At 45.2% G+C, this 26967-nt stretch overlaps 1 protein-coding gene across 1 annotated transcript; it reads left to right on the forward strand.

Moving 5' to 3' along the window:
• The first annotated feature begins 907 nt into the window (after window positions 1-907).
• LOC115370360 (scavenger receptor cysteine-rich type 1 protein M160-like) lies at window positions 908-25771 on the forward strand. The gene is given in 19 exon segments (XM_030067353.1): window positions 908-1007; window positions 1605-1641; window positions 3123-3279; window positions 3699-3731; window positions 3853-4155; window positions 5999-6304; window positions 6400-6696; window positions 7926-8231; window positions 8327-8626; window positions 11063-11288; window positions 11290-11366; window positions 11462-11758; window positions 16632-16937; window positions 17033-17317; window positions 18806-19111; window positions 19207-19503; window positions 21643-21948; window positions 22044-22340; window positions 24206-25771. Coding segments are annotated over 17 exon segments (4011 nt in total). The 5' UTR covers window positions 908-1007; window positions 1605-1641; window positions 3123-3236; the 3' UTR covers window positions 24232-25771.
• Window positions 25772-26967: the final 1196 nt, after the last annotated feature.

Here is a 26967-nt window from a genome sequence, read left to right on the forward strand (position 1 = left end):
GGCAGTGCCGAATGAACGTTACGTCTGACGTCTGCACTCAGCAGACGCTCAGCCAATGAAAGCAGCAGCACACCGTGGTTAAAAAAAAGAAAAAAAATGCAACTGGCTCCTCAGAACAGAGCCCAATAGAGAGGAAAAACTCGATAAGGAAGAGAAATATAGTCACCTGCCCGCCCAGGCAAGTTTGAACAGGTTCTACTTGCCCCCCGTCTATTTTTACTTGCCCCGGGCATTCGGGCAACCGTTAATGTCAGACCCTGAAGACACATTCATGCCACTGAGTTTAACGTTATGAAAAGTGATATGAGCATATTCAAAGGGCACATTGACAGTAGTAATTATGTCATAGACAAAAAAGCTCCCACACAAAATCACTTCAAAATGTCAGGATGTGGTTACTGAGAAAGTGGTTCACCGTGGTTCATCCAACAGATGTGGTGAGACCAGATGCCTCGCAGACAGAAAACAAAACATAAAAAAGAAATATTTTGTCAGGGCCATGTTCACTGTCACGTCTGTGTGTCATGACAATGATGTGAAACTTCACCCTGTTTCCTGACAAAAACCTCTGACATAAAAAACCTTCCTTTTCCTTGTGTACAGTTTTTGTGCACAAGGTTTCCATCCCAACCAAAAACTCCACCAGGTGATTTCACTGATGAGTTTCTCTGCGTGAAGGTGAGGTGATCAGTGAAATCACCTGGTGGACTTTTACGTTGGAATGAGAACCTGCAGCCTCTCGGCGCTCAATGGCACATGGCTCGACACCCCAGAGCTGAACTGACAAAACAAACTGATCAGCAGTTTGTCTGAGCGCGGCAGGGAGCATTTGAAAGCACCATGTGGTGTCAAGAGGGCAGTCCAGAAGTAAACAGACAGTGAGCCAATACAGTGTCAGAAGAAGGTCCCGCCAATCAGCTTCTCAACAGCAGTGAGTGACTTTCTCAACAGTAAGATTGTGCAGAACTGGGAGGGAGGTGACTACTGCTACTGGGAGCTACTGGGAGGTGAGTTTAACTTTGTTTTTTCCACAGAGACTGTAGTGTGTTTAGAGGGAAAAGCAGGAAAATGTGCCAATATTGATACTGCACTCTGGTTACTGGGCAATATAACCCACATCCAGTAACTGTATATAAAGTGTCCAGTTAATCTGACTTTGTAACACGTGACAGTTTAAAGAAACTGCAGAATTTTTAGTCTGAGAGTGCATTAAACCACAGAAAAGAAGGTGATGTGCATCCACATGGAAGATAATGGATCATGTTTTGATCAGTTATTGAAGGAGTGTGCATGATAAGGACAGGTATGGTGCATGCACAAGAGAGGCAGTTAGTGTGTCCATGATTAGTGTGTGCATTAATGGAGAGCTTTATTTATCCAGGCCCAAAGTACCATATTCCTGCTGCTGACTGAGTCTAATTTTCAGAGTTATTGTCCCTTCTATGAAACTGTGTTGCACGAATAGTGTCTCGTCTGATTCCAGTTGCATGGCTGAAAACATATCAAAATATATTTATTCCATCCATTATGTAGTTAATTCACCAGCCTCAGTTTCCTAGAAGTCACCGCCCCCTCTCTGTCTCTGTCCTGGTCTCATCTCACAGGAACGTTTCTTTGTCAAGTCCCAACACGACAGTTGAGGTAAGTTTTGTATGTGGTGCTGTGAGCCTCTCCAGCAGCTCTAATCATCAGGCTGGTTGTCCTGACAGTGACTGTGATTTTTATCTCAGCCTTCTAGTTCTGCTTCAAGGTCCTGCACACATCTTTATTTAACTGAGGGGTTTAATGGAGGACTTAGATCGTAGCTCTTTAGCCTCAGTACAAGTTGGATCCAGTAAGAGATGGTTGCTGCCATGTCTCTTCAGGCCACCAGGGGGCAGAAAGCAGGGAGGGAGGAGAGCACTGAGCTGATGATTTAAACCTTTGAGGGGAGCAGGTGAGGAGGCAGCAGCCTGGAGAGCAGAGCTGTAGCTTCACACAAAATGAGAAGTAATCCAGAAGATTATATTCCTCAGTTAGTAGTAGTTGTCCTAGTAGCAGTAGCAGTAGTACTGTAGTAATTGAAGTATTGATAGTGTGACAGGAATTGTTCTTCGCTTGTAGAACTTTGTCATTTGCCTGAAACAAACAGAAGTAGTGAGGTAAAAGATGTTATTTATCATTGTTATTAATATTATTGTATAACTTCATGACGCTGGGATAAATTGAACACATAACTTCAAATGCTATATTGTGGGGACTTTATTTTTATTTCTGTTAATGTATAGTTTTCTCCAAATTATGGTTTTCAGATTTCCCCAAAAAGAAATGTCTGAGAGAAAAGTCACCAAAAATAAATAAAACACAGAAATTCAGTGCTATTTCAGTACAGGTAACACATCACCTAAAAAAATGACAACTTGACCCAAATGCAGCACAAATTCAGTGCAACTACTTCACACAAATACTGTACACAAATATGGCAGTGGCACCCCTCTATGGATAGGAAACAAAACATAGTAACCACAATGTCACAATGTAATTTCTTTACAGGATACAGTAAATCAAATTTAGCAGCCATTTCCAGTTCACAAAATCTGCTTTACACATTTTACAAATACAACACTGCTAACAAAAACATTCAGCAGAAATAATTATCCAGTTATTTCATACCTAATCCAGACAGCAAACGGTCCTTTGTATGCTAGGTTTCTGATCCACAAACATCGGCAATAATATCAAAACAGTTGCACAAAATGCGTTTTCTTATAAGTGCATAAAACAACATTAAACCACTATCGGACATTATTATGCAAAATAAACTTAAAACAACATAAGATGCTTAATAAATGTTCTCACCATCCGAACCAAAGGCTGTCCACGATGGAAAAGAGTGCGTTATGCTGTTTACTTCCTGTACTTTCCCAAAATTCACTGCTCTCAGCAGGCATACGTTGCTGCACAACGGTAAACATACGCCCTTTGCTGACCAAAGTCAGAATTGCAGCTATATCGCCACAACTGAGAATTTAAACCATATGGATCTACTATCCTGTAGACATTCTTATTTTACCACCTGGTTACATTTAATTTCTTAGTCTATGCAGTTGGTATAACAATAACATGTTAGCGTGACTCCCCAGCTGATGAGGAACTAGAGGGACAGGAAGCAGCAGGTCTGAGCAGCAGAGGAGAGCTGAGTGTCCAACATAAAGAAGACAGAGCGACACCGAGTTCAGACGACAAACAGACTGGATATGGATCACATGTTGATGCTGCTGCTGCTGCTCTGCAGCTCAGGTACCACTCTCATCTCATACCAACACCAACAGCCCTACACACACACACACACACACACACACACACAGAGAGAGAGAGAGAGAGAGAGAGAGAGAGAGAGTAGCCTCATACTGTTGGTCACAGGTAGAAATACATGCAGTGATCCAGTGCAGTTTGATCACCTGTTCACCACTGTGCCAATGTTGTATTAAGCAGCAGGTTCACTTTGTGTTTTGTGTTAACATGTTCACCCAGTCTCTTTATTTGCTATTCAGTTCATTCATTTGATTTATAGTGAAGTAGTCATATTATTGCTAAGAGAGTTTCATGAAACTGTGAGTGCATTTTGGTTTAGTTCTCGAGCCTCTGAGATGCTGGACGATCCAATGTGCTCTCAGAGGATTTGTAACACTGCTTTGTTTGCTGCTTGTTCTCCTCAGGACTCCAGGCTGAAGGAAAACACATTTCAGCAGGTAAACATGGAGAAGAAACAGACAGAGAGAATTACAAAGAAGAAATAGCAGGGTTTTTTTTTTTTTACCAAATGAGAAAAATATTACTTTTTGTACTATTTACTGTCTTGTCTCTGTTCAGAGCCTGATGACGTCAGGTTGGTGGGAGGAGGCAGCCGCTGTGCTGGGAGACTGGTGATGAAACAACATGGTCTCTGGCTATCAGCATATGGCACGGACTCTGACTGGAGCCTGAAGTCAGCAGCTGCAGTGTGCCGAGAGCTGGACTGTGGCTCTGTTCTTTCAACAGAACTGAAAGAGGAGTCCTCATATAAACCTGTGTGGAGGATTGGGTCTTCTTGCCTTCAGTCTGGATCTACAGTGAAGGAATGTGTGAAGACAAGGTCTGAGTCTTCTCGTTTCAGCCTGGAGATCACCTGCTCAGGTAATGTCATCTATGATACACAGGTTCTACAGGTCTAAATACACGAGATCCTTGTGTATTTATACCTGTGTGTTTCACATTGGTCCTTGTCCGTTTGTCAGCTGTGTTTCTCCAGTGCTTGTGGCTGTCTTTTCTCCCAGTGTGATATGGCCAGTGTTTGGGTTCAGCTCTCTAACGGTAATGTGTGTATTAGCATTACTTTTGGTATTATTTAGTCCTCTGAGACCAACTATTTGGGCAGAGTTTCTCATCTGGATATACACTGTAACAGAAAAGGGCCTTCTCCAAACTGGTCCCACAGAGCTGGAGGCAGAGAATTGTCCAAAATGTCTTTGTGAGCTGAAGCATCAAGATTTCCCTTCACTGGAACTGAGGGGCCGAGGCTGAGGCCAGAAAAACCGGCCCATAGCGTTATCCCTCCTCCAGCAAACTTTACAGTCGGCACAATGCAGTCAGGCAGGGAACGTTCTCCTGGTGTTCACCAAACCCAGACTCGTCCATCAGACCGCCACATAGAGGAGCCTGATTGGTCGCTCCACAGAACATGTTTCCACTGCTCCAGAGTCCGGTGGTGGCGTGCTTTACATGCAGCCACCTGTGTGCTCGGTGATGTGAGGCTCGCGTGCGGCCGCTTGGCCATGAAGCTCCCGGCGCTCAGTTTCTGTGCTGATGTTGATGCCAGAGGTAGAGTTCTCATTGGGCCTGAAAATTAAGACCCGACCCGACCCGACCCCGACTGGGCCAGCCCAAGGCCCGACCCGACCCGACTAATTAGCCGAACTTTAGTCCCGACAGCCTGATAAAGCCCGAAAAAAAAAAAAATCGCCAAATTCGCCATTATTTAGCAGAGCCGGTCAGCCGCGGCACCGGGGCACCATCAGTCGGTATCAGGCACCGGCCAGCATCAGGCAGCTCACCTGTCAGATCCGGCAGACCTGACGGGTGGGCGCGGTATCAGACGGTGCGGCGGCTGGCCCGCCTGATGCCGACTGATGTGCCGCGGCTGGCCCGCCTTATGCCGACTGATGGTGCCGCGGCATGTGCGGGTCAATACGGTAGTCTAGAAAACTGGAGATTTTTTTTTTTTCTCGTGCGCCCCCAAGTAGATTGCGCCCTGGGCAGTTGCACTGCCCATAGCAAAAACCGTCCCTGCTGCCGAGTCTGCCAGCACAGCGGGATACTGCTGCAACTCTCTCTCACTTGTTTGCGCTGCGCTCGCACAGCTGGTTGTCTGTCTGTCACTGAAAGTTTAGCCTCCAAATCCAATCCAGTCTCTCACTCTCTCCACCAGTCACATAAAAATGAAACGTCATAATCAATAACACAACACATAATTCTATTTTTTTATTTAAAAAAAAAAAAAAAAATCCCCCATAGAACCCGAAGCCCGACCCGACCCGCCCAATTCACGTAAATTTTAGGCCTGACCCGACCCGAAAATGTCGGGTCGGGTCGGGTTCGGGCAGAATATGAGAACTCCAGCCAGAGGAGGTTTGGAGCTCTGCAGTTACTGAGGCGGCAGAGCGTCGGCCACTTTTAGGCACTATGAGCCTCGGCGCTCGGCGACCCCGCTCTGTAACTTTACATGGTGCTGCCCCCTGGTGGATGAGTCGCTGTGGTTCCTAAACGCTTCCACTTTGCAATAATCCCACTTCCAGATGATGGAGGAATATCTAGGAGGGAAGAAAGAGGTGTGGCCCAGTACTTTAGTCCATACACTGTATGTTCAAATGTATCATGTGCGAATGGGTCTCTCTCTCTCTCTCTCTCTCTCTCTCTCTCTCTCTCTCTCTCTCTCTCTCTCTCTCTCTCTCTCTCTCTCCCTCTCTCTCTCTCTCTCCAGAGTCTGTGAGGCTGGTGAATGGGAATAGTCTGTGCTCAGGCAGAGTGGAGGTGAAGTCTGACCAGTCGTGGTCCTCAGTGTGTGAAGCTGACTTTGACCAGCAGGATGCAGAGGTGGTCTGTAGGGAGCTTGGCTGCGGGGCTCCTTCAGTCCTCCAGGGGGCGCTCTATGGAGAAGCGGAGGCTCCAATGTGGACCAAAGAGTTCCAGTGTGAAGGCAATGAGTCCTCTCTCCTGGACTGTGGAAGCTCAGGCTCAACTAGAAACACCTGCTCACCTGGCAAAGCTGTTGGACTCACCTGCTCAGGTAGAAGAGGAGCTGCAGCTCCCATCTGACTTCATTCATGTTCACATCAAAGGAACTTTAATGCTTTTACTAATTACTGTCTTGTCTCTGATCAGAGCCCGTCAGGTTGGTGGGAGGAGCCAGCCGCTGTGCTGGTACACTGGAGATGAAACACCTTGGAGATTGGAGACCAGTGGCTCATCGGACCTTTGGCTGGAACCTGAAGTCAGCAGCTGCAGTGTGCAGAGAGCTGGACTGTGGCTCTGCTGTTTCAACAGAAGTAAGAAAGCGTTCCTCAGATATACCTATGTGGAAGATCAAACCTTCCTGTCTTCAGTCTGGATCCAAACCGAGGGATTGTGTAGAGATGGGGTCTGTGTCGTCTTCTCACAGCCTGGAGATCGCCTGCTCAGGTAATATCATCAGTGACATCTCTCTCTCACTCACTCACTCACTCACTCACTCACTCACACACACACACACACACACACACACACACACACACACAATAAAGGACACACAGTCTTCTACTGATGTGTCCTTTAGTAAGCAGTCTAACTGCTATAGTAGAGACTGTGTTGTACTGGTCAGCTCCCAGTAAAATCCAGTGGAAATGTTTCCAGTGGGGTTAGGGTCAAGCCATGGCCATGCATTAACCAGCATACCTGTAACTGCTGGTCCAGAATGCTGCTGCCAGAATCCTGAACCAGAACAAGGAAGTTTGATCTCATCACACCTGTCCTGGCTTCCCTTCACTGGCTCCCAATTCATGCCAGAGTCGATTTTAAAACCTTTTTACTAACCTATAAGACTCTAATTGGGCTTGCACTGGCCTGCCTATCTGAACTAATGATACCTTACAACATCTGCCCCTCCCCTCATGCCCTGCACTCTCATGGTGCTGTCTATTGGTTGTTCCAAGTTAAATAGAAGTAAGCTGGCCACTGAAGCTTTTCCTACCGCTCTCCCTTCCTCTGGAATGATCTACATAAAGAAATTAGACAGGCAAACTCTCTTGATACTTTCAAATCCAAACTTAAGACTTATTTGTTTTCTTTAACCCAGTGGTTCCCAACCCAGTCCTAAAAAAAATCTGCCCTGCAGATTTTTGTTTCAGCTCTACTCTTTCACACCTGATCCATTTAAGGGCTTCATGCTGATTGGTTGAAACAGACCTACCCGAATATGGTGTGCAGGAAGGTGCTTGGACCTTATTTGGGTTAGGTGTGCAAGAGCAGAGCTGGAACAAAAACCTGCAGGACTAGTTTGGGAACCACTGCTTTAACCTATGATTAATGTAATTCTGATTTGAGCTTTGAGGGAAGCTCAGTCTTTCCTGTCTCAGTTTAATTTAGTTTCTGCCAGTTTAGATGTTGCACTTTTACGCACTATGAGCCTCAGTGCTCGGCGACCCCGTTCTGTAACTTTATGTGGTGCTGCCCCCTGGTGGCTGAGCTGTGTGGAATCCCACTTCCAGCTGATGGTGGAATATCTAGGAGGGAAGAAAGAGGTGTGGCCCAATACTTTAGTCCATACACTGTATGTTCAAATGTATCATGTGCGAATGGGGTCCCCCCCCCCCCCCCCTCCCTCCCTCTCCCTCTCTCTCTCTCTCTCTCTCTCTCTCTCTCTCTCTCTCCAGAGTCTGTGAGGCTGGTGAATGGGAATAGTCTGTGCTCAGGCAGAGTGGAGGTGAAGTCTGACCAGTCGTGGTCCTCAGTGTGTGAAGCTGACTTTGATCAGCAGGATGCAGAGGTGCTCTGTAGGGAGCTTGGCTGTGGGGCTCCTTCAGTCCTCCAGGGGGCGCTCTATGGAGAAGCGGAGGCTCCAATGTGGACCAAAGAGTTCCAGTGTGAAGGCAATGAGTCCTCTCTCCTGGACTGTGGAAGCTCAGGCTCAGCTAGAAACACCTGCTCACCTGGCAAAGCTGTTGGACTCACCTGCTCAGGTAGAAGAGGAGCTGCAGCTCCCATCTGACTTCATTCATGTTTACATCAAAGGAACTTTAATGCTTTTACTAAATACTGTCATGTCTCTGTTCAGAGCCTGATATCAGGCTGGTGGGAGGAGTCAGCCGCTGTGCTGGTAGAGTGGAGCTGAAACACCTGCGAAAGTGGAAACCAGTGACTCACTTGGACTCTAACTGGAGCCTGAAGTCAGCAGCTGCAGCGTGCAGAGAGCTGGACTGTGGTGCCGCTGTTTCAGCAGACTTGAGAAAGGGTCCCTCATATAAATCTGTGTGGAAGATCAGGTCTTCGTGTCTTCAGTCTGGATCTACACTGAGGGAGTGTGTAGAGATGTGGTCCGAGTCTTCTCGTGACAGGATGGAGATCACCTGCACAGGTAATATCAATGAGATCTTACACGCACACACACACACACACACACACTCACTCACACACCCTTCTACTGAGATGTCACTTTGTAAGCAGTCTAACTGCTATAGTAGATATGAAGGAGTTTTCTCTGTAGCTGTAGGTCACTTTAGGCCCTGTTAAGCTGTTTTGATAAGATGCTATGTCACCAAGGCCATAAGTCTGAGACATACCAGGTATAGTGAGACAAGACTAGACTGATTGATGTCTTTCATGAACACAGATCTGCTGACCTCTAGCATACTTAGATAAAGATACCTCCTTTAAACAAGATATGTCAGAGAGCAACCCTCAGAACTGGTGTGGTGCTACACTGTGTTTGCACTTGTAGCGTTCATACTCTGTTCTCCTCAGCTGAGCCTCAACAAACATCCTTTACATAAAACAACACAGTCTCCTGAGATCTCCTTCACCCTGAGAGTTGGCCAGAACTTCGCTCTCTTCCATCACAGAGATGTTGAAAGTTGTGTTTTCCTCACCTGTGTTACTCCTTTCCCTCAGGGGCTTATGATGAAATATCTTATTGAAGGATCATATAACAAAATGTTTAACTGAATAAATTCTTCAAGTAGTAGTTGTTAGGGTGGACTTTGGAGTGATGCGCCCAAGACGGCTGCATAGGAGTGGTGGTGTTGAGCCAGCATCGTGTTTTCTCCCCTTCATACACAAACTAATATTGCAGAAATACAAATGTCACTGGTTAAATAATATTGTTAAAGAAGCATATCGGTTAAAAGTCACCATTTCAGCTGTAACCCTCCTCAAAACCAACATAGTGAAAACACTACAGAGGCCATGGAAGCACCCATGATGGCGGAGTCATCTCAACAAGATGCCACAACCGTGGTGACTAAACTCCATGGAATCAGCACAATCCTTGGGAGCCTGGCCAAGGACATCTCGGGGTTAAAAAGAGGAGTTGAGGCACTGAATGAAACAATGAAAACTCTGGGCTGTAGGATTACGTAGGCAGAATTGAGAACATCCAAACTGGAAGATGAGGAGGAAAAAAGAGCTCTGGTGGTGGGTGACTTGGTGAGACAGAACCACACACTTCATTAGAAGGTCATGGCTCTACAAGGTGTTTGTTACTGCCAGAACATCCATATCGCTGGGGAAAGAGAGAGGATGGAAGTTTGCAACTGGGATGCCTTCATAAAAACTCTGCCATCAGAGGCAATGAATACCAGTGCTGATGACCGCTATGAAGTGGACAAGATTCCCCAGGTGGGTCCGTGACCAGCTGACAACTCCAGCCGAGGCATGGTGTTGTCCGTTTCCTACGGGACAAGGCTAAAGCAGCTGAGCTGACAGTAGCGAGGAAGAAGAAGTAAGTCACCTGGAAGGGTACAAGGTTTATTTCTTTCCAGATTATGCACAGGAGATTCAAGAGAGGCACAAGAAATATGATGAGGTGAGACAACCTCTCCAAAAACAGAATATTGAGCATGCTTTGTGGCACCCACCCATAATGTCTTTTTCTTGTTTTATTGTTGATAGATCTCTTTATTCATTTCCGTGACAAAGGTAAACCTACAATAAGTGTAATGAGCACTAGAATTTTTTATTTTGTGAGATTTTATAACCTGAAGAGATTATATTTTCTGAAGAGACTCCATTTCATTCAGAGAGATGTTTCCCCCTAAAGGAGTGTTGTTGTTGATCCTTGAATACTGGAATATATCATCCGTAAATCGTTATGAAGTTAAGGTCAGGAAGAACAGGTGTTCAAGAACAGTGCTTCCTTTTGGGGGATGTTTTGTGACACTGCAGTTCAGTCAAAGCTATGAACACTGATTTAGAGTAATGTTACTGTAATTGGAAAATGACTTGACGTGTGTAGAGCTGGCTGGCCCAGAAGGGTGCAGCTAAGGGAACTGTGTGTGCTGCAGAAGATTCGATGTTATAAAGTGTTATAATGTCAGGCTGCTGTTGCAGATTGATCTTAACTTTTTGTTTGTTGGTTTTGTGTGAGAGAATGGGTTGCCCAGGAGTATCATAGGACATTTTCTGCTAGAAAAAGAGAGGTTAGCATCCTAATAAAGTAAAATATAGCTTGTCAGGATCACAAATTTGTCCCACACAAAGAAGGCTGATGGGATATATTGTACAGAAGTGACTCCCTGTGCACGGCTGATATTTGCAATCAGGTGCTGGTTGTCCTCAGGAAGATGTCAGTGAAGACAAAAATAAACCACCACACACTGAAATAACTTTACTGTGACTTTATTGGGAGTGAATTCTGTTGGTGTGACAGGAGAACTGTTGCTTTGTGTTTGATTTTTTTTTTAGTTTTTTATGTCTGAATTTCTTTGGTTTTCCTAAACTCTTTATGTAAACCAGAGTTTGATTTACTGCAAATGGGGGTCTCTCTCTCTCTCTCTCTCTCTCTCTCTCTCTCCAGAGTCTGTGAGGCTGGTGAATGGGAATAGTCTGTGCTCAGGCAGAGTGGAGGTGAAGTCTGACCAGTCGTGGTCCTCAGTGTGTGAAGCTGACTTTGACCAGCAGGATGCACAGGTGCTCTGTAGGGAGCTTGGCTGTGGGGCTCCTTCAGTCCTCCAGGGGGCGCTCTATGGAGAAGCGGAGGCTCCAATGTGGACCAAAGAGTTCCAGTGTAAAGGCAGTGAGTCCTCTCCTGGACTGTGGAAGCTCAGGCTCAGCTAGAAACACCTGCTCACCTGGCAAAGCTGTTGGACTCACCTGCTCAGGTAGAAGAGGAGCTGCAGCTCCCATCTGACTTCATTCATGTTCACATCAAAGGAACTTTAATGCTTTTACTAACTACTGTCTTGTCTCTGATCAGAGCCCGTCAGGTTGGTGGGAGGAGCCAGTCGCTGTGGTGGTATACTGGAGGTGAAAAAACATGGAGACTGGAAACCAGTGGCTCACACGGACTCTGACTGGAACCTGCGGGCAGCAGCTGCAGTGTGCAGAGAGCTGGACTGTGGCTCTGTTGTTTCAACAGAAAGGAGAAAGAGTCCCACAGAAAGATTTATGGGGATGATCAGATCTTCCTGTCTCCTGTCATCTGGATCAACACTGAGGGAGTGTTTAAAGACGGAGTCTAAGTCCTCTGACAGCCTGGAGATCACCTGCTCAGGTAATTTCAGTGACATTGCACACACACGCATACACACACACAGAGATACACACACATTTTTGTACTGAGATGTCCTTTAGTAATAAGTCTAACTTCCATAGTAGGAATGCAGAAATGTTTTCCTTATTTGCATTACCCCTTACCCTCACAGGCTTAGGATGAAATATCTTATTGAAGGATCATATAAGAAAATGTTTAGCTGAACAAATTCTTGAAATAGTATAGTAGTCATATTGTAAAATTTTCCAAATGTGAGAAGCACAGCATTTCACCACATGGCAGTGTTCCATGATTGGTACAGTGGTTCTCATTTTTTTTTTTTTTTTTTTTTTTATACCTTTTTTTTAATCAAAATCCAGAACAAGTCCACCATCTCCATCCAGTAGCTAAGCTAACAGCTACTTGCAGTAATGACTTGCTAAAAGCTACAAGCTAAATAACAGCTTCAGACCTTCAGGATCTTATATTATACATTATATTAGGTTTATAACCAGATAAACTTAGTTGAACTAGATGTTAGTGACCAACACCAAATCAGAGTAAAATCTATTTATAAATGGGGAAATGTTTGGGAAATGGCTGTGCTGTGTTGTCTTGTGGCATGGCCGTCACCAGGCCTGTCTGTGGCTCCAAATTAACGTGAACTCACTTGACTTGTGACTCAGCCGATAGATGTCCCCTAGAGGCAGTAGATCAGGGGTGTCAGACTGGTGCCGTGGAGGCTGAGAGGCTGCAGGTTTTCACTGCAACCAAAAACTCCACCAGGTGATTTCACTGATCAGTTCACCTTCAGGCAGAGAGAAGGGACTCGTCAGTGAAATCAGCTGGTGGAGTTTTTGGTTGGAGTGAAAACCTGCAGCTTCTTGGCCCTCCATGGCACATGGTTGGACACATGTGCAGTGGATGTTCTTATGTAACGTGCCCATTGAAAAGCAGACAGCTGACCTCCACTGGAGGATAATTCAGTGCGTGGAGCAACAGCTATGAACAGACAGGTAACACAGCTGGATGCTAGCTGTGAGCTGGACTTTCTGTTCTGCTCACAGGAGGAACCACTGGCACATTTATTCAGTGGGTGTCTGAGGTTTCCTGGTCTGCTGAGGGTCATAGAGTCATGGTGTCCAGGTTCAAGAGAAGGTATTTCTCCAGATTTATTTATGTATACGATACGATACGATACGATACGATACGATATGATATGATACGATACAACTTTATTGTCAGTGGTACTGAAATTGGTTGTACGACACAGCACCTGTATGCAGACATAATCACAGAAAGAAATGTCCTATACATACAGTTCATAGCAGACACATGCAAGACAGAAGCATAATCAACATTTTCTCTTGATCAGTGGTTCAGAGATTGATTTAGTTTTAGGACTGACTGGTGTACAAATGACTTCTTCAGTCTAACCTTGCTGAAGCCCGGTACTCTATATCTTCTTCGTGAGGGCATAAACTCATATTCCCCATTTAACGGATGTCTACAGTTAGAGGTAATATTCCTTGCCAGCCTCAGCACACTGTTGTCATAGGAGGATTCATAGAGTTTCTCAAGTGGTCGGCAGATGTTCGGTTGCTGCATCAGTTGTGATTTTAAGGCAACAGACGAACATTCATACCAGGTGGTACTACAGTAGGGGAGACTGGGGTAAGTTGAGCCAAAGGGCAAGTTGAGCCACCCCCTGTTGCTAGGAAACGGTAAAAAATATTGATCATGTGACCAAATATTTAGGAGGAAGGCATCATTTCATGGAGTCTGTGAAGGTAAGAACCACATGGGTAAAGTGGTTAGACATTTATTTCCGAAAAACCATTTTTTACTCTTGAAAGTGAATTTAGTCTTTCATAAGTTTCATGAGTATTGTGTTAAGACCAAAATAGATCATTTTAAATTTGTTTCATACATCAGTTGTGGTATCTATGAGCTACAACATGAGGTCATAAACCTAGCATAAAAGTGCACTATTTTAGCTGTGGGGACTAAAAAAGTCAAAATGGTAGCTCTGGGGTAAGTTGAGCCATTTGGCCAGGGGTAAGTTGAGCCGGTAGGGGTAAGTTGAACCACCGGCTCCTGCGTTCTGCGGTGCGTTCGGGGCTGAGGCCGGGGGGTCCGGGGGCATGGGGGAGTGCTGGAGGCCACAACTGCTGCCGCGGAGCCGAGGGCGAGGCATGGGCGCGCCACAGGACCCCGGAAAAAAGACTCGCAGACGCTCAGGCCGTTTTGACCACTTAAGCCTTTACGAGGGTTAAATATTAAATCTCTAAAACTCCCCAGACCTCACAGAGTTGGTGGTACAGCAAGGAGGTCTGAGCAATTTGTGTTCCCCTGCAGCCTCGACAGGTGGAATATTGAGTGAAAGCCAGTGGTGGAGATATGTGGTGGCCAATGGTGGCCATCACAAATATGTTACGTTCATATGTTCATAACTGACCTTACTGTCAGCAAGGACACCAAGAAACTAGTGTTGTAGTGTTTTCTTTCCAGAAACACAGCTGTTAATGTTCTCTTCCCAAGCGCACTTAAAGGCATGTTAAAACAGCTGTTTATTGTACCTGCTGAATTGTGTTTAATTAAGCATTATTACACGAGAGGGTGTGCTTGACCGTTATTATTGTCACGACAGTGATGCGGCCAGGAACGAGGCGCTTGCGCCGAGTTCCGTTAGCTACTGCTACTGCTTTCCAGTGTCGGCACCACAACAAACAATCTTTTCATAAACTCACTTATAGGGTTAGGGTTAGTTATATAATTTCAACCCCACCTTTCAGGGGCTTTTGCTAATCACCTTTTCAGGCTGTTATCAATTTACCTCTGAAATAAAGATGACAGTTTTCACAGATGTGTTGCTTTATTAAATGTTCACTTCAGTGTACAGATGCAAACAAATTGACAAATTAATTCAATCAATGGCCTAGGCAACTCATAAAGACTAAACAAATTAATAACGATTAATAGGCTAATTAATAACTGATAACATTAACACATTAATAACAAGAAAAAAGCTATAGCCGCACATCTCCGTGGAAAATCTTACAGGTACTGTCCGTGGTGCTGACTCCGCATTTCATTCTCTATTGTAGAAATTAAAGCTCCATAAAATTCACGGAGGATCTGGTTTAGCTCTTCTTTCCTTACAGGTGAGAAATCAGCTGTTTGCCCGGTGTTTGTCAGGTAGTCTTGTAGACATTTGACGGTCCAAGACGTTGACCGGGCCGCACCGGCTTCATTTCCTGACCTCTCCAGCTGATCCAGCTCTTCACTCGTCACTCTCGCGTATCTCTCCTTTTTCTCTTCTGTCTTGTCTTCCCCGTTCAGCCGTTTATCCAAACTTAGGTCGCCAAATAAATCAAAATTGACAACAAAACGGTCCATTATGCAGACTAACAAAGTTGACAGCGGCTTTTGATGCGGGTTTTCAGTGAAACGTTTCTTGTTGCCATGGAAACCACACAGACTCGGGCAATAACATTGCCGGGCGGAGTAATATAATAGCCGTGCTCAATTGCTCATTTGAGCACATTCTAAACATCTGATTGACCAATCAGATTGCTCGGTCGGATCTACGTGTTGTATAATAAATAAAAATACACATGAATGTGAAGAAGTGACTGTTATTTAGGGAGGGAGAAGGTGAGGGAGGGGTGGGATGGAGGTGGGGAGGAAGGTGGGGGGTGAGTAGGGATATGGCTCAACTTACCCCGCTCCTATGCTCAACTTACCCCATACACGGGGTAAGTTGTGCCACAAGACCACTTTTTTTGGACAGGCTATATTATGGAAACAGTTATGTTTACACTCATTCTGTTTGTTTGAAGAGATGCACAACATCCTGAAATATATGCAGATACATTAGTTAGCGACAAAAATATGATTGCCTTGATGTAGTGATCCTAAATATGAAAAATGGCTCATCTTACCCCAGTCTCCCCTACTGGAGGACACTCATAATGACAGATGTAAAGAACAAAAGAAGGATCTCTCTACTTGTCCCGAAGGATCTCAAGCGACGGAGAAAGTATATTCTTTGTTTTGTTTTCTTACAAATGGTTTCAACCTGATCCTTCCAAGACAGCAGGTGGTCAATAACTACACCAAGGTATGGATATGAGCCTACTTGGTCTATGTTTTCACCATGAATGTTAACGGGGGAGTTGTGGTTTTCTGGTGCTTTACCAAAAACAATCTCTTTAGTCTTTTTTGGATTAATCAGGAGAGCATTGTTGTCACTCCTATTTTTGGTCCAACGAGGAGGTGATTGGACCGGCTGCGAGTCCTCGTCGGTGATTGGCTGCTCCACGAGGCTTGACTGTGACATACAGGGCACGAATGACATCACTGCTGTGCTGGGGCACTTCCCATCTTCCTCCTCTCCCAACCAGCCACTCCCCCTATTCTGACATTTAATCTGAAGGCTTTTAAACGTGATTTGGAGTTGGTAGGGGTGGACTGCCAGTTTTGTTTGATCTTGTTTTCTCATGTTTTTATCAGTTAAGGTAAGTTGCTGTTGTTCGGTTTGTTTTTTTGGTTTTGTTAGGTTGTACTGATTACTTGCCAGTTAGATGTGTTCTGTTTGTTATGTTGGCTTTTGCCCACCCTCAAGGTACATCCAGCTATATCTTTATTATTGTGTTCACATTGTAAATATATTCACCTTCTATATATTGAGCTCATTTATCTCCGTGTCTGGGACTTGGGTAAGATAGTTTTTTTTTTTTTTTATTTTGTGTCTCAAACATCCCTAGATGGGGCATAACACTGTTTTTTTCTGAACTCTAACTCTTTGAGGGATCCTTAAATGTTTCTCTCTCTCTCTCTCTCTCTCTCTCTCTCTCTCTCTCTCTCTCTCTCTCTCTCTCTCTCTCTCCAGAGTCTGTGAGGCTGGTGAATGGGAATAGTCTGTGCTCAGGCAGAGTGGAGGTGAAGTCTGACCAGTCGTGGTCCTCAGTGTGTGAAGCTGACTTTGACCAGCAGGATGCACAGGTGGTCTGTAGGGAGCTTGGCTGTGGGCCTCCTTCAGTCCTCCAGGGGGCGCTCTATGGAGAAGTGGAGGCTCCAATGTGGACCAAAGAGTTCCAGTGTGAAGGCAGTGAGTCCTCTCTCCTGGACTGTGGAAGCTCAGGCTCAGCTAGAAACACCTGCTCACCAGGCAAAGCTGTTGGACTCACCTGTTCAGGTAGAAGAGGAGCTGCAGCTCCCATCTGACTTCATTCATGTTTACATCAAAGGAACTTTACTGCTTTTACTAAATACTGTCTTGTCTCTGATCAGAGCCCGTCAGGTTGGTGGGAGGAGCCAGCCGCTGTGCTGGTACACTGGAGCTGAAACAACATGGAGAGTGGAGACCAGTGAATGTCTGGGAGTGGAGCATGGGGTCAGCGGCTGCCGTGTGCAGAGAGCTGGACTGTGGCTCTGCTCTCTCAACAGACAGACGGGAGGAGTCCTCAGGTCGACCTGTGTGGCCGATCAGACCTTTTTGTCCTCAATCTTCACTGAGGGAGTGTGTAGGCATGTGGTCTCTATCGTCTTCTCACAGCCTGGAGATCACCTGCTCAGGTAATTTCACTGACATCATACACAAACACACACACACACACACACACACACACACACACTTTCTACTGAGATGCCCTGTAAGCAGTCTAAATGCTAAAGTAGAGATGTTGAAAGTCACGTTTTCCTTATCTGCTTTACTCCTTGCCCTCATGGGCTTAGGATGAAATATAACATTGAAGAATCGTATAACAAAACAATTAACTGAATATATTCTCAAAACAGTCGTTATATTGTAAGATTCTCCAGTTTTCAGAGGCTCAGTGTTTCACCACACGGCAGCGTTCCATGATGTGGAATATACATAGAGTTGGTGGTGGTCCAGGAGGATCTGGCCCACCAGGAGGGGCCGACCGCACGTTCATACATGATTTCATCCTGAGACCACCTGTTAGGCTAGCAGAGTGTCTTTGCTGCTAAAAACCACAAGGACCAAAATATGTGTTTCTCTTTTCCAAAATACAGAACAAGTACACCATCTCTATCCAATAACTGCTAAGCTAACAGCTACTGGCAGGAGCTGCTTGCTAAGAGCTGCAGGCTCAATAACAGCTTCGCATCTTCAGGATCCTCTCGCTCATGACAGCAGAAATGCTCCACAAATGATAAAAATCCTCCCACAGACCAAAATCACAGACATACAGCAATGTCACTGAATGTGTGGTGTATTCCAGCTGATGTTATATCCTGATAAAATTAGCTGAATTAGATCTGATGTTAGTGACCAACTGCTAATCAGAGTAACATCTGTGTATAAATGGAGAATCTCTGTATGTGTGTCTGTGGCTCGATGTCCTCTGTGTCTGAACATCCGATCAACTTCAAGCTTGTCAGCTGTGTTGCATAGGAACCTCCTCCTTGCAGTGGCAAATATGAGTATTTATTGTTCAAATGCTGCAAAAATCAGTTTTATAATGTCGTTCTTAACGTTTCCTAACATCACTTTGTTGTGCTGTGTTGTCCTGTGGCGTGGCTGTCACCAGGCCTGTTTCTTTTCCCAGCCCTGAACATTCAGAGCGCGCAGCCTCATCCAGGAGCCACATGACGAACACTGTAAACACAGAGCCAGAGATATGCACAAGCATTCCTTTTGACATTCATTTTCATCAGACTAATGTAAAACATTGTTGTGTTTTCTAAAACTCGTTCATTGAGGATTTGTCAGCATTTTGGTCATGTGCATCTTTTCCATTCCTAAATTTAGCCATAAATGTATAAAGACACAAGCAGCTGTTTTTCATATCGATCCTCTGCCTGCTCCACCAGTCTCTCCACCTGTCATCTAAACAGACAGGAAATAAAAAAAGGGTTACTTCACTAATTGTGTTGTGTTCTTTGAAAAGCCCTTTGACTAACTGTGATTACGGGGTTCAAATAAACTTGAACTTACTTGACATGACTTCTGATACTCACATCCCACATCACCCCTTCTTCTCTCTCTCTCTCTCTCTCTCTCTCTCTCTCTCTCTCCCTCTCTCTCTCTCTCTCCAGAGTCTGTGAGGCTGGTGAATGGGAATAGTCTGTGCTCAGGCAGAGTGGAGGTGAAGTCTGACCAGTTGTGGTCCTCAGTGTGTGAAGCTGACTTTGACCAGCAGGATGCAGAGGTGCTCTGTAGGGAGCTTGGCTGTGGGGCTCCTTCAGTCCTCCAGGGGGCGCTCTATGGAGAAGCGGAGGCTCCAATGTGGACCAAAGAGTTCCAGTGTGAAGGCAGTGAGTCCTCTCTCCTGGACTGTGGAAGCTCAGGCTCAGCTAGAAACACCTCCTCACCTGGCAAAGCTGTTGGACTCACCTGCTCAGGTAGAAGAGGAGCTGCAGCTCCCATCTGACTTCATTCATGTTCACATCAAAGGAACTTTAATGCTTTTACTAATTACTGTCTTGTCTTTGTTCAGGGCCTGATATCAGACTGGTGGGAGGAGCCAGCCGCTGTGCTGGTAAACTGGAGGTGAAACAACATGGAGCCTGGAGACCAGTGGCTCACAAGGACTCTGACTGGAACCTGAGGTCAGCGGCTGCAGTGTGCAGAGAGCTGGACTGTGGCTCTGTCCTCTCAGCAGAAAGCAGAAACGGTTCCTCTTCCAGTTCTGTGTGGTGGCTCTCACATTTTTGTGAGACTGGAGCTTCAGTGACACAGTGTGTAGAGATGTGGTCTGCATCATCTTCTTACAGCCTAGAGATCACCTGCTCGGGTAAAATCACTAATGTCCTCACCCACTCACACTAACTCACTCACGCACACACACACACACACACACACACACACACACACACACACATTGGTATTACTATACTTGTGCGGACATTTTATTGACTTACATTCATTCTCTACAGCCTTGCCCTAATCTTAGCCATAACCAACGTATGCCTGACCCTAACCATTACCCTAACATTAAAATGATCCTAATTCTAAAACCACCAAAACCACCATTTTGGGTGCATGCCTTGCCCAAACTGCCATGTTGTTTTAAACCAAGCTTAAAGAAATAGCAGAGGACACATACAGGGTTATAGACATGACAACAAATTAAAAAGTTAGTGGGCCAAGAAGGCCAGTGAATAAAAATGTGTCTCCAAGAAACTGAACACTTCATCTAGGCCTGGTATTTACAGGAGTGTGTTTTTAGTGTGGACTCTGCTGAGGAAGCAGCGGCAGGCTGACTCTCTGAGCTCAGCTTGGCTGGCAGTAAGATCTGCACAAGTCATAAATCAGTTACTGAAATACTGGAAACATAAACTGACAGGACATGAATGCTCTTGTTTCGCTGATGCCAAACTGTCGCCAAACTGTCCCATAACCTGTCATCAGACTCTTTCCTGATTTTAAAAACTGCTCTGGTCCCTGACTTGAGTTTGTCGACTGTCAAGGTGTTTCCTTGGAGAACGTATCAGTGAAGTCTTTGTGTAAGTTGATGGTTAAGACTTTGAATCACAGACTGAGTGCAGTGACACCCCATGGAGGTCTTATCTGGACTTAGACCCTAACTTCACTCCAGCATGAAGGTCTTTGTATGAAACTCCTTTAACAAAGGCCCTGTTTCCACCTGGCATTAACGTCCATCCCGCGTGATCCAATCACAAGCTGAGACCCTGAAGTTCAGGTGGAAACAGCACCTGGCGCACTGTCAATTCATCTTGAGATCCGACCACTCAGGACACATTCGGACACCTGAGATGCTTTTGTCTGCATTGCATTTGAAGTGTAAACAGACATGTGTCCCATGACAGACTGAAGCCCCGCCCACTCACCTGCCGTCCTCTGTCTGCAGCTCTGGTCCAGCCCAACACCCCAACACCAGCCAGACCGTCACTTATCCAGCAGAAAGCCTCTCCTGTGTGACTCTGGCCAGCAGCTGAACTGTCAGCTGATGGATCAAATCAAAGTGAAGTGCAGCTCGGCTATAAAGCAGCTGCTTTATGAAGAAAAACACAAACTGTCTACCTGCAGGGGGCGCTACAGGGGAGCAGGAGGAGCTCAGCTGCCCTTAATAAGACAGGAGTTCCCCTAAAAATATGATGTGAGAAATTTTGAGGGGTTAGGGTTAGAGAATATGCAGGTGTTTTTTTCCTCCATATAAATCCGGAAGCTGCCGACTTTCTTAAATTTCATGCTTTTTGCTTGCATAAACACATTCTTTCTAACCCCAGATGCAACTGAGTTATAACAGGAATACTACAGAAATATTACAGACGGCAGTGTGATTGTGTGCGTTGCAATTACTACATAAATATTACGGGCAACGATATGTATGTGTGCTTGTTTCACCATCCTCTGAGTTTAGTTTTCTTTTTTTTTAAAATCTGGTCTGTCATTTCTGACTCACATCAGAGCCACGACACTGGAAGAGGCCCCGCCCACCTGCACATTCAAACATACCAGTTCAACTTCAGGTTCAGCTTCATTTACCCACATCAGCGGAGAACCTGAACCTCTCAAATCCGCCAGAATAATAAAGGAATCTGAGCCTTAACCGACATGATGGAGTCGAGCCTGTAATAACTTACAGATGAAAAAAACGTCATAAGTAATTGACAGGAAATTAAAATGAGGCTGGAGTGAACGAGAATGTCTCATTTTGTTAAATGCCCAGTTCCTGTTAAATAACATTTTATTTTTATTTTGTAATTTTTTTTGAGTGGAAGGAGGACTAGCAAAGTTAGATTTTCATCATGTGGTGTAGCAGTCTGTTTTACAGCGCATATGAACACTTCTGATCAGAGATGTGACAGTGATCTGGTCTCTCAACATCTCTCTCTCTCCCTCTCTCTCTCTCTCTCTCTCTCTCTCCCTCTCTCCCTCTCTCTCTCTCTCTCCCTCTCTCTCTCTCCAGAGTCTGTGAGGCTGGTGAATGGCAATAGTCTGTGCTCAGGCAGAGTGGAGGTGAAGTCTGACCAGTCGTGGTCCTCAGTGTGTGAAGCTGACTTTGACCAGCAGGATGCAGAGGTGGTCTGTAGGGAGCTTGGCTGTGGGGCTCCTTCAGTCCTCCAGGGGGCGCTCTATGGAGAAGCGGAGGCTCCAATGTGGACCAAAGAGTTCCAGTGTGAAGGCAGTGAGTCCTCTCTCCTGGACTGTGGAAGCTCAGGCTCAGCTAGAAACACCTGCTCACCTGGCAAAGCTGCTGAACTCACCTGCTCAGGTAGAAGAGGAGCTGCAGCTCCCATCTGACTTCATTCATGTTCACATCAAAGGAACTTTAATGCTTTTACTAATTACTGTCTTGTCTCTGAACAGAGCCTGTCAGGTTAGCCGGAGGAGCTAGTCGCTGTTCTGGTATACTAGAGATGAAATACCTGGGAGAGTGGAGACCAGTGAATGACATAGACTTTCGCTTGGAAATAGAGGCAGCAGCTGCAGTGTGCAGAGAGCTGGACTGTGGCTCTGTTTTCTCATCAGAATTGAAAAAGGGTCCCTCAGAAAGATCTGGGTGGTGGATCAGATCTTCTTGTCTTGAGTCTCGATCTACAGTGAGGGAGTGTGTGCTGCCATCGTCCATGTCTTCCTCTTACAGCCTGGAGATCACCTGCTCAAGTAATATCATCAATGAGATCACTCACTCACACACACACACACACACACACACACACACACACACACACACACCCCAGACTGACCCATGACTGATTTGATTACTGGAATACAGTGGACCCCAAATACATATAAGCTGTGTCTGGTCTGTGCTGGTCTGTAAGACCAGACGCAGATCTGTAAGTGCAGCATATTTAAAGGGCATACTGACAGCAATAAATATTTCATCAGCAAAAAAGCTCCCAAACACAATCCCTTGCACTTCTTAGAATGTGGTTGCTGGAAAAAGTGATTCACCGCATATCGTCCAGCAGATCTGGTGAGACCAGAGGCCTGTATCACGAAGCAAGCTTAGTTTTCGCCTGACCTATCCGGCTACACTAATCGAGATCATGGTGATCAGGAATAACTGGTATCACGACTGTCAACTCGCTAATTCGATCCAGGTTTGCCTCATCAAGAGCCATGAACGCGCACGTATAAGGGGCGGGTTCTGAGGCAGCAGACCAATCACAAACATGAGCAACAAGGAAAAACACAGCGTATTTCACGGCAGAGGAGCAGCGTATTATACTGGAAAAGTATGAGGAGGAAAAACAACATTTACACACTAAATCGAACACCACGGCTGCCGTGAAAAGATGGTAGAATGCTTGGCAGTGAATTGCCGACTGCATAAATGCGCAAGTTACACATCAACAGCTCAAGTCCACATCTGATGCTGAAACCTATGAACTCACTGCACTGCACAGATGTGCTGTGTGGATGGCAGGTATAGTTGAATTCCTCCAGGTGTGACCCCTCAGGGGTTAAAAGAACGTAGGAGCAAGTAAAAATTAAGAGCATCATTGCATTTGGTAAGTTTGCCTTTTTATTATTGCCTGTAATAATATGCTATAATAAAATAAAGCGGACGCCAAAATTGCAGTGCATCAGGTTGATAGCCTGAATAAAATCAGATAGCCTACTGAGCTGCATTAGAACAGGAACAAAAGGCAACTATAAAGGCTGACTTGCCCTTTTAAATGAAGTATACAAATGATCCTTTTTCACATTTGCATGACCGAGCTGTCAATTAGGCCCATTCTCTCACCCAGGAATAATTTGCCCCCCCAAAAAATATTTAGAGCTAATTAATTGTGCCATTTTAAATGTCCCTAAAATGTTATGAAACGCCTCTAAAAATACTTTTAATTATCAAATTTCATTTAGTGATCTCTCATTTCTGTGTTCCTCTCCTACAGGGTGTCAGCTCTGTGTGGCAGGCAGCTGTTAGCCAGGCTGAAGTGCTGCTTCACATCAGTATTACAGCCTCTGTCTCATACAGAGAGTTGTCAGCAAAATGTTACGGATATGACTGGTCAAGGAAAATCCTTTAACGCCGTAATGCTCTCCTTATTTGGACTCGTTGTTCAATGGGATCCTCAGTGATTGGGCAGGCCACGGTTTGGCAAACAGCTGATTGGCCAGGGGACGGTGCTTCACGTAGGATCCCTCATCATGAAAGTTAGCCTGCCCCGGAGCAGGCTAGCTTTCAGGATAGGATTAGGACAGGTTTCCTATCCCGATCCAAGGTGAACCAGCTTTGTGATACAGAAAATCCGGAGTTGAGCCTGAAGTTATCTCGCTAACGCCTTAATCCTGCTTCGTGATACAGGCCTTAGGTTCCTCACAGACAGAAGGCAGAACTACAGAAAGCATTTTATCAGGATCGTGTTCACTGTTGTGTCTGCATGTCACATTTTCACAGAAAATTTAACTTCACCTTGTTTCTGGACAATAACCTCAGAGACAAAGAACCTGAGGCAAATGTCCTTGGGTTCAGTTTTCATTTGCTTTTTTCCCCTAATTCTGCCATGTCTTTTCAGATCACCAGGGGGCAGAAGCGAGCTAAAGAAGAGGGCACCAAGCTGGATCTTAAACTTGGTGAGCTGGGTGAAGAGGTAGCAGAGCCTCCTAGGAGCTCCTCTCTCATCCAGACGGACCGCTCAGCTTTCACACAACTGCCCAACACCTTTGGTCCATTTTTTTGTCTTTATTTGAAAGTTGACAACAGGGTCTCTTGTAAGATTTGAAAAGATCTGGGGCCAGGCCAAGAACAGCTGAGTCTCTGTCTCTGCCTTTATTTTACATTTCTTCTTATACAAGCACCATTTCAAACAATTGGAGATGAACACTGAGAAGCTAGAATAACTAAGTCTTCTGCGTTAATGAACAAAGTATGACTTTTTACTTTTGCTTGGATTAAAAGTAGAAGTTTGTAACTGACGAAATAAATTAGATGAATGTAGGGGCTTGGTTGATGCATTTCTCCAAAGCTGTATTTGGTATTTTCCCACTTGTTTGTTAGTATCTTCATCACTGGGTTGTTCCTTGATATGGGCAGATGGTACAGTATATCTTTATGTAAATGAGTGGTGGTGGTTTACAAAGTGTGGTGTTTATCAAGGCAGATTACTTACATGTGTTTTCTTGCCTTTGCTCATGTTTTCAAGTTTATTTGTAAAAGAATTTAGCCTCATCTTTACATGGCACACATCTTAGAGCAACGAGGAGACCTCAGTGCTGCTCCCATTAAAGTCAGACTGAAATCACAACAGAAACTAGAACTAAAAACATTTTGCTGGAGTGGACGTTCCTAAATCTCAGTGTCTTTTGTTTAATCGTGTGTCTCATTTAAAGAGCCACTTCTAACACTCTGTGTGAAAACCAAGTGCGCCCCCTGTCTGTCGTGGTGCTGCTGATATTTAATGTCCATCCACCCAAATCACGCTGCATTCGATTTTGCAGAAGTTGGAAAACCCTGAGTTGTTATTCCCGACTTCCAGTGTAAATGTGATCTGGTGCTTTTTAGCTGTCCGCTTCTCACCAAAACACAGCAGCTGTTGACTGATGTTATGATAATCGAGTAACATTATCTACAAATAAAACCCACCACAACCTTCTTACAGCACATTTTCATAACACATAAATGACACTTCTGTTAAGAGTTCTCTAATGTAAAGATTAATGTTAATGCATCAATCATCTGTCAGCAGTGAATATACACAGCAAATCAAATCACAGTTTTGACTCTCTAAATATTCAAGAAAATACTCTCTGTCAAACTGAAGTCCTGTGTGGAAGAAATACAGAAATGATCAGTGGCACCTAATTTATGACCTTAATGTTGCTGCACATATTTGCAATAACTGTGGTAATATTATAATTTCAGTCTGACTTTAACACTGGGCTCCTCAGTTTATCAGCTTCACCATCAGTAATATGTCTCAGTGCAGCAGCTGCGGAGGCGGCAGACCTACACAAAGAATTAAAAAAAAAAACCTAACACTGAGAACTGCATTATTATATGTTGTATCAGTTCCACATTTTCAGTTTACACTCATTTCTGCTTTTATTGATTTTGAACTTTTTTTGAACGTTTTCTCATCGTTTCATTTTACTTGGGGCTCTAGTTTCGCAGACCAGGCGAGGCGGGGGCGTAGCGCAGATGCGCTTCGCCAACTGGGTGTGGCCAGGCGGATTTTCCAAGTTTGGCACGCCGTTCTCGGTGGCGCAAGTACTCCGCCGTCCCTCCTACCGGCGCAAGGGAGGAGAGAAGGCGTGGAGTGGGTTTGACACAGCCGATTCACATTTAACCAATCAAATGAGCCCCTGTCCTCGCCTTTAAAATGCGCTGCGCGAAGGCGTAATGAAAGTTTACACAGCTGACAAGGAAGTCTACTGCCGCAGGCGGAGCGGAGCTCAGGAGACAGGCGCGGAGCGGAGACCGGCGAGCAGTGCGCACACGTCACCAAAACCTCACAGGCAGGCTTCCTGGATGTCAGGCACATGAACATGCAATAAATACCGAAAAAAACACTATTCAATGCTACGATCACAATCAGCACATACATATATCTCCATATCAACTGTCCCGTCACAGCTGATGTCAGATCAAAGGAGATTGGCACCGTTTATGCTGATTGTGAGGTTTTGGTGATGTGCGCCAGCCAGCCAAACTTCCACTGCGCCGGCTCCGCTCCGCCTTGCGCGGAAAGTAGACGTGGTTTCAGGAGGCGAGCTTTTGGCGCACCTCGGCGAAGCCTTTTGGCACAAAACTGTCACTCCGCCAAGCCGAATCTGTCGGCACCTCCCCCCGCTGCGCCACCACTCCCATCTCCGCGCAAGTCCGTCTGCGAAACTTGGACACTGTCCGCCTCAGCCGTTTCGCCGGTCGAAACTAGCTCTGCGCGGGGTTCGCCTCACTGCGCCACCCCGCGCTGCGCCGGGAAACTAGAGCCCTTGATGTGTTTCTATGAGTCTGCAAAGCAAATTGAATTGCTTTGTGTATGAATGGTGCTACACACATAAACTTGCCTTGCCTTTACTCTGAGTTGTGTTTTATTTGTAAAATATTTTATGAACATTACAGAGGTTATTATGCCTCAGGCCGGGTTTGACAGACGTTTGTCATTTTTGATCATCTGACCGCATCAATCATGACTGACTGTCAAAGAAATCACTTTCAATACTGTACCACTCATATTTATAAGTCATCCTGAAAACAAACTTGGTTGATTGATTGATTTGGCCTAATTAAAAATACAGAACACACATGAGCATACAATATAATAAAATTAGTCAGGAT

The sequence above is a fragment of the Myripristis murdjan genome, chromosome 13 (genome assembly GCF_902150065.1).
Source record: "Myripristis murdjan chromosome 13, fMyrMur1.1, whole genome shotgun sequence".
Lineage (NCBI taxonomy): Eukaryota > Metazoa > Chordata > Actinopteri > Holocentriformes > Holocentridae > Myripristis > Myripristis murdjan.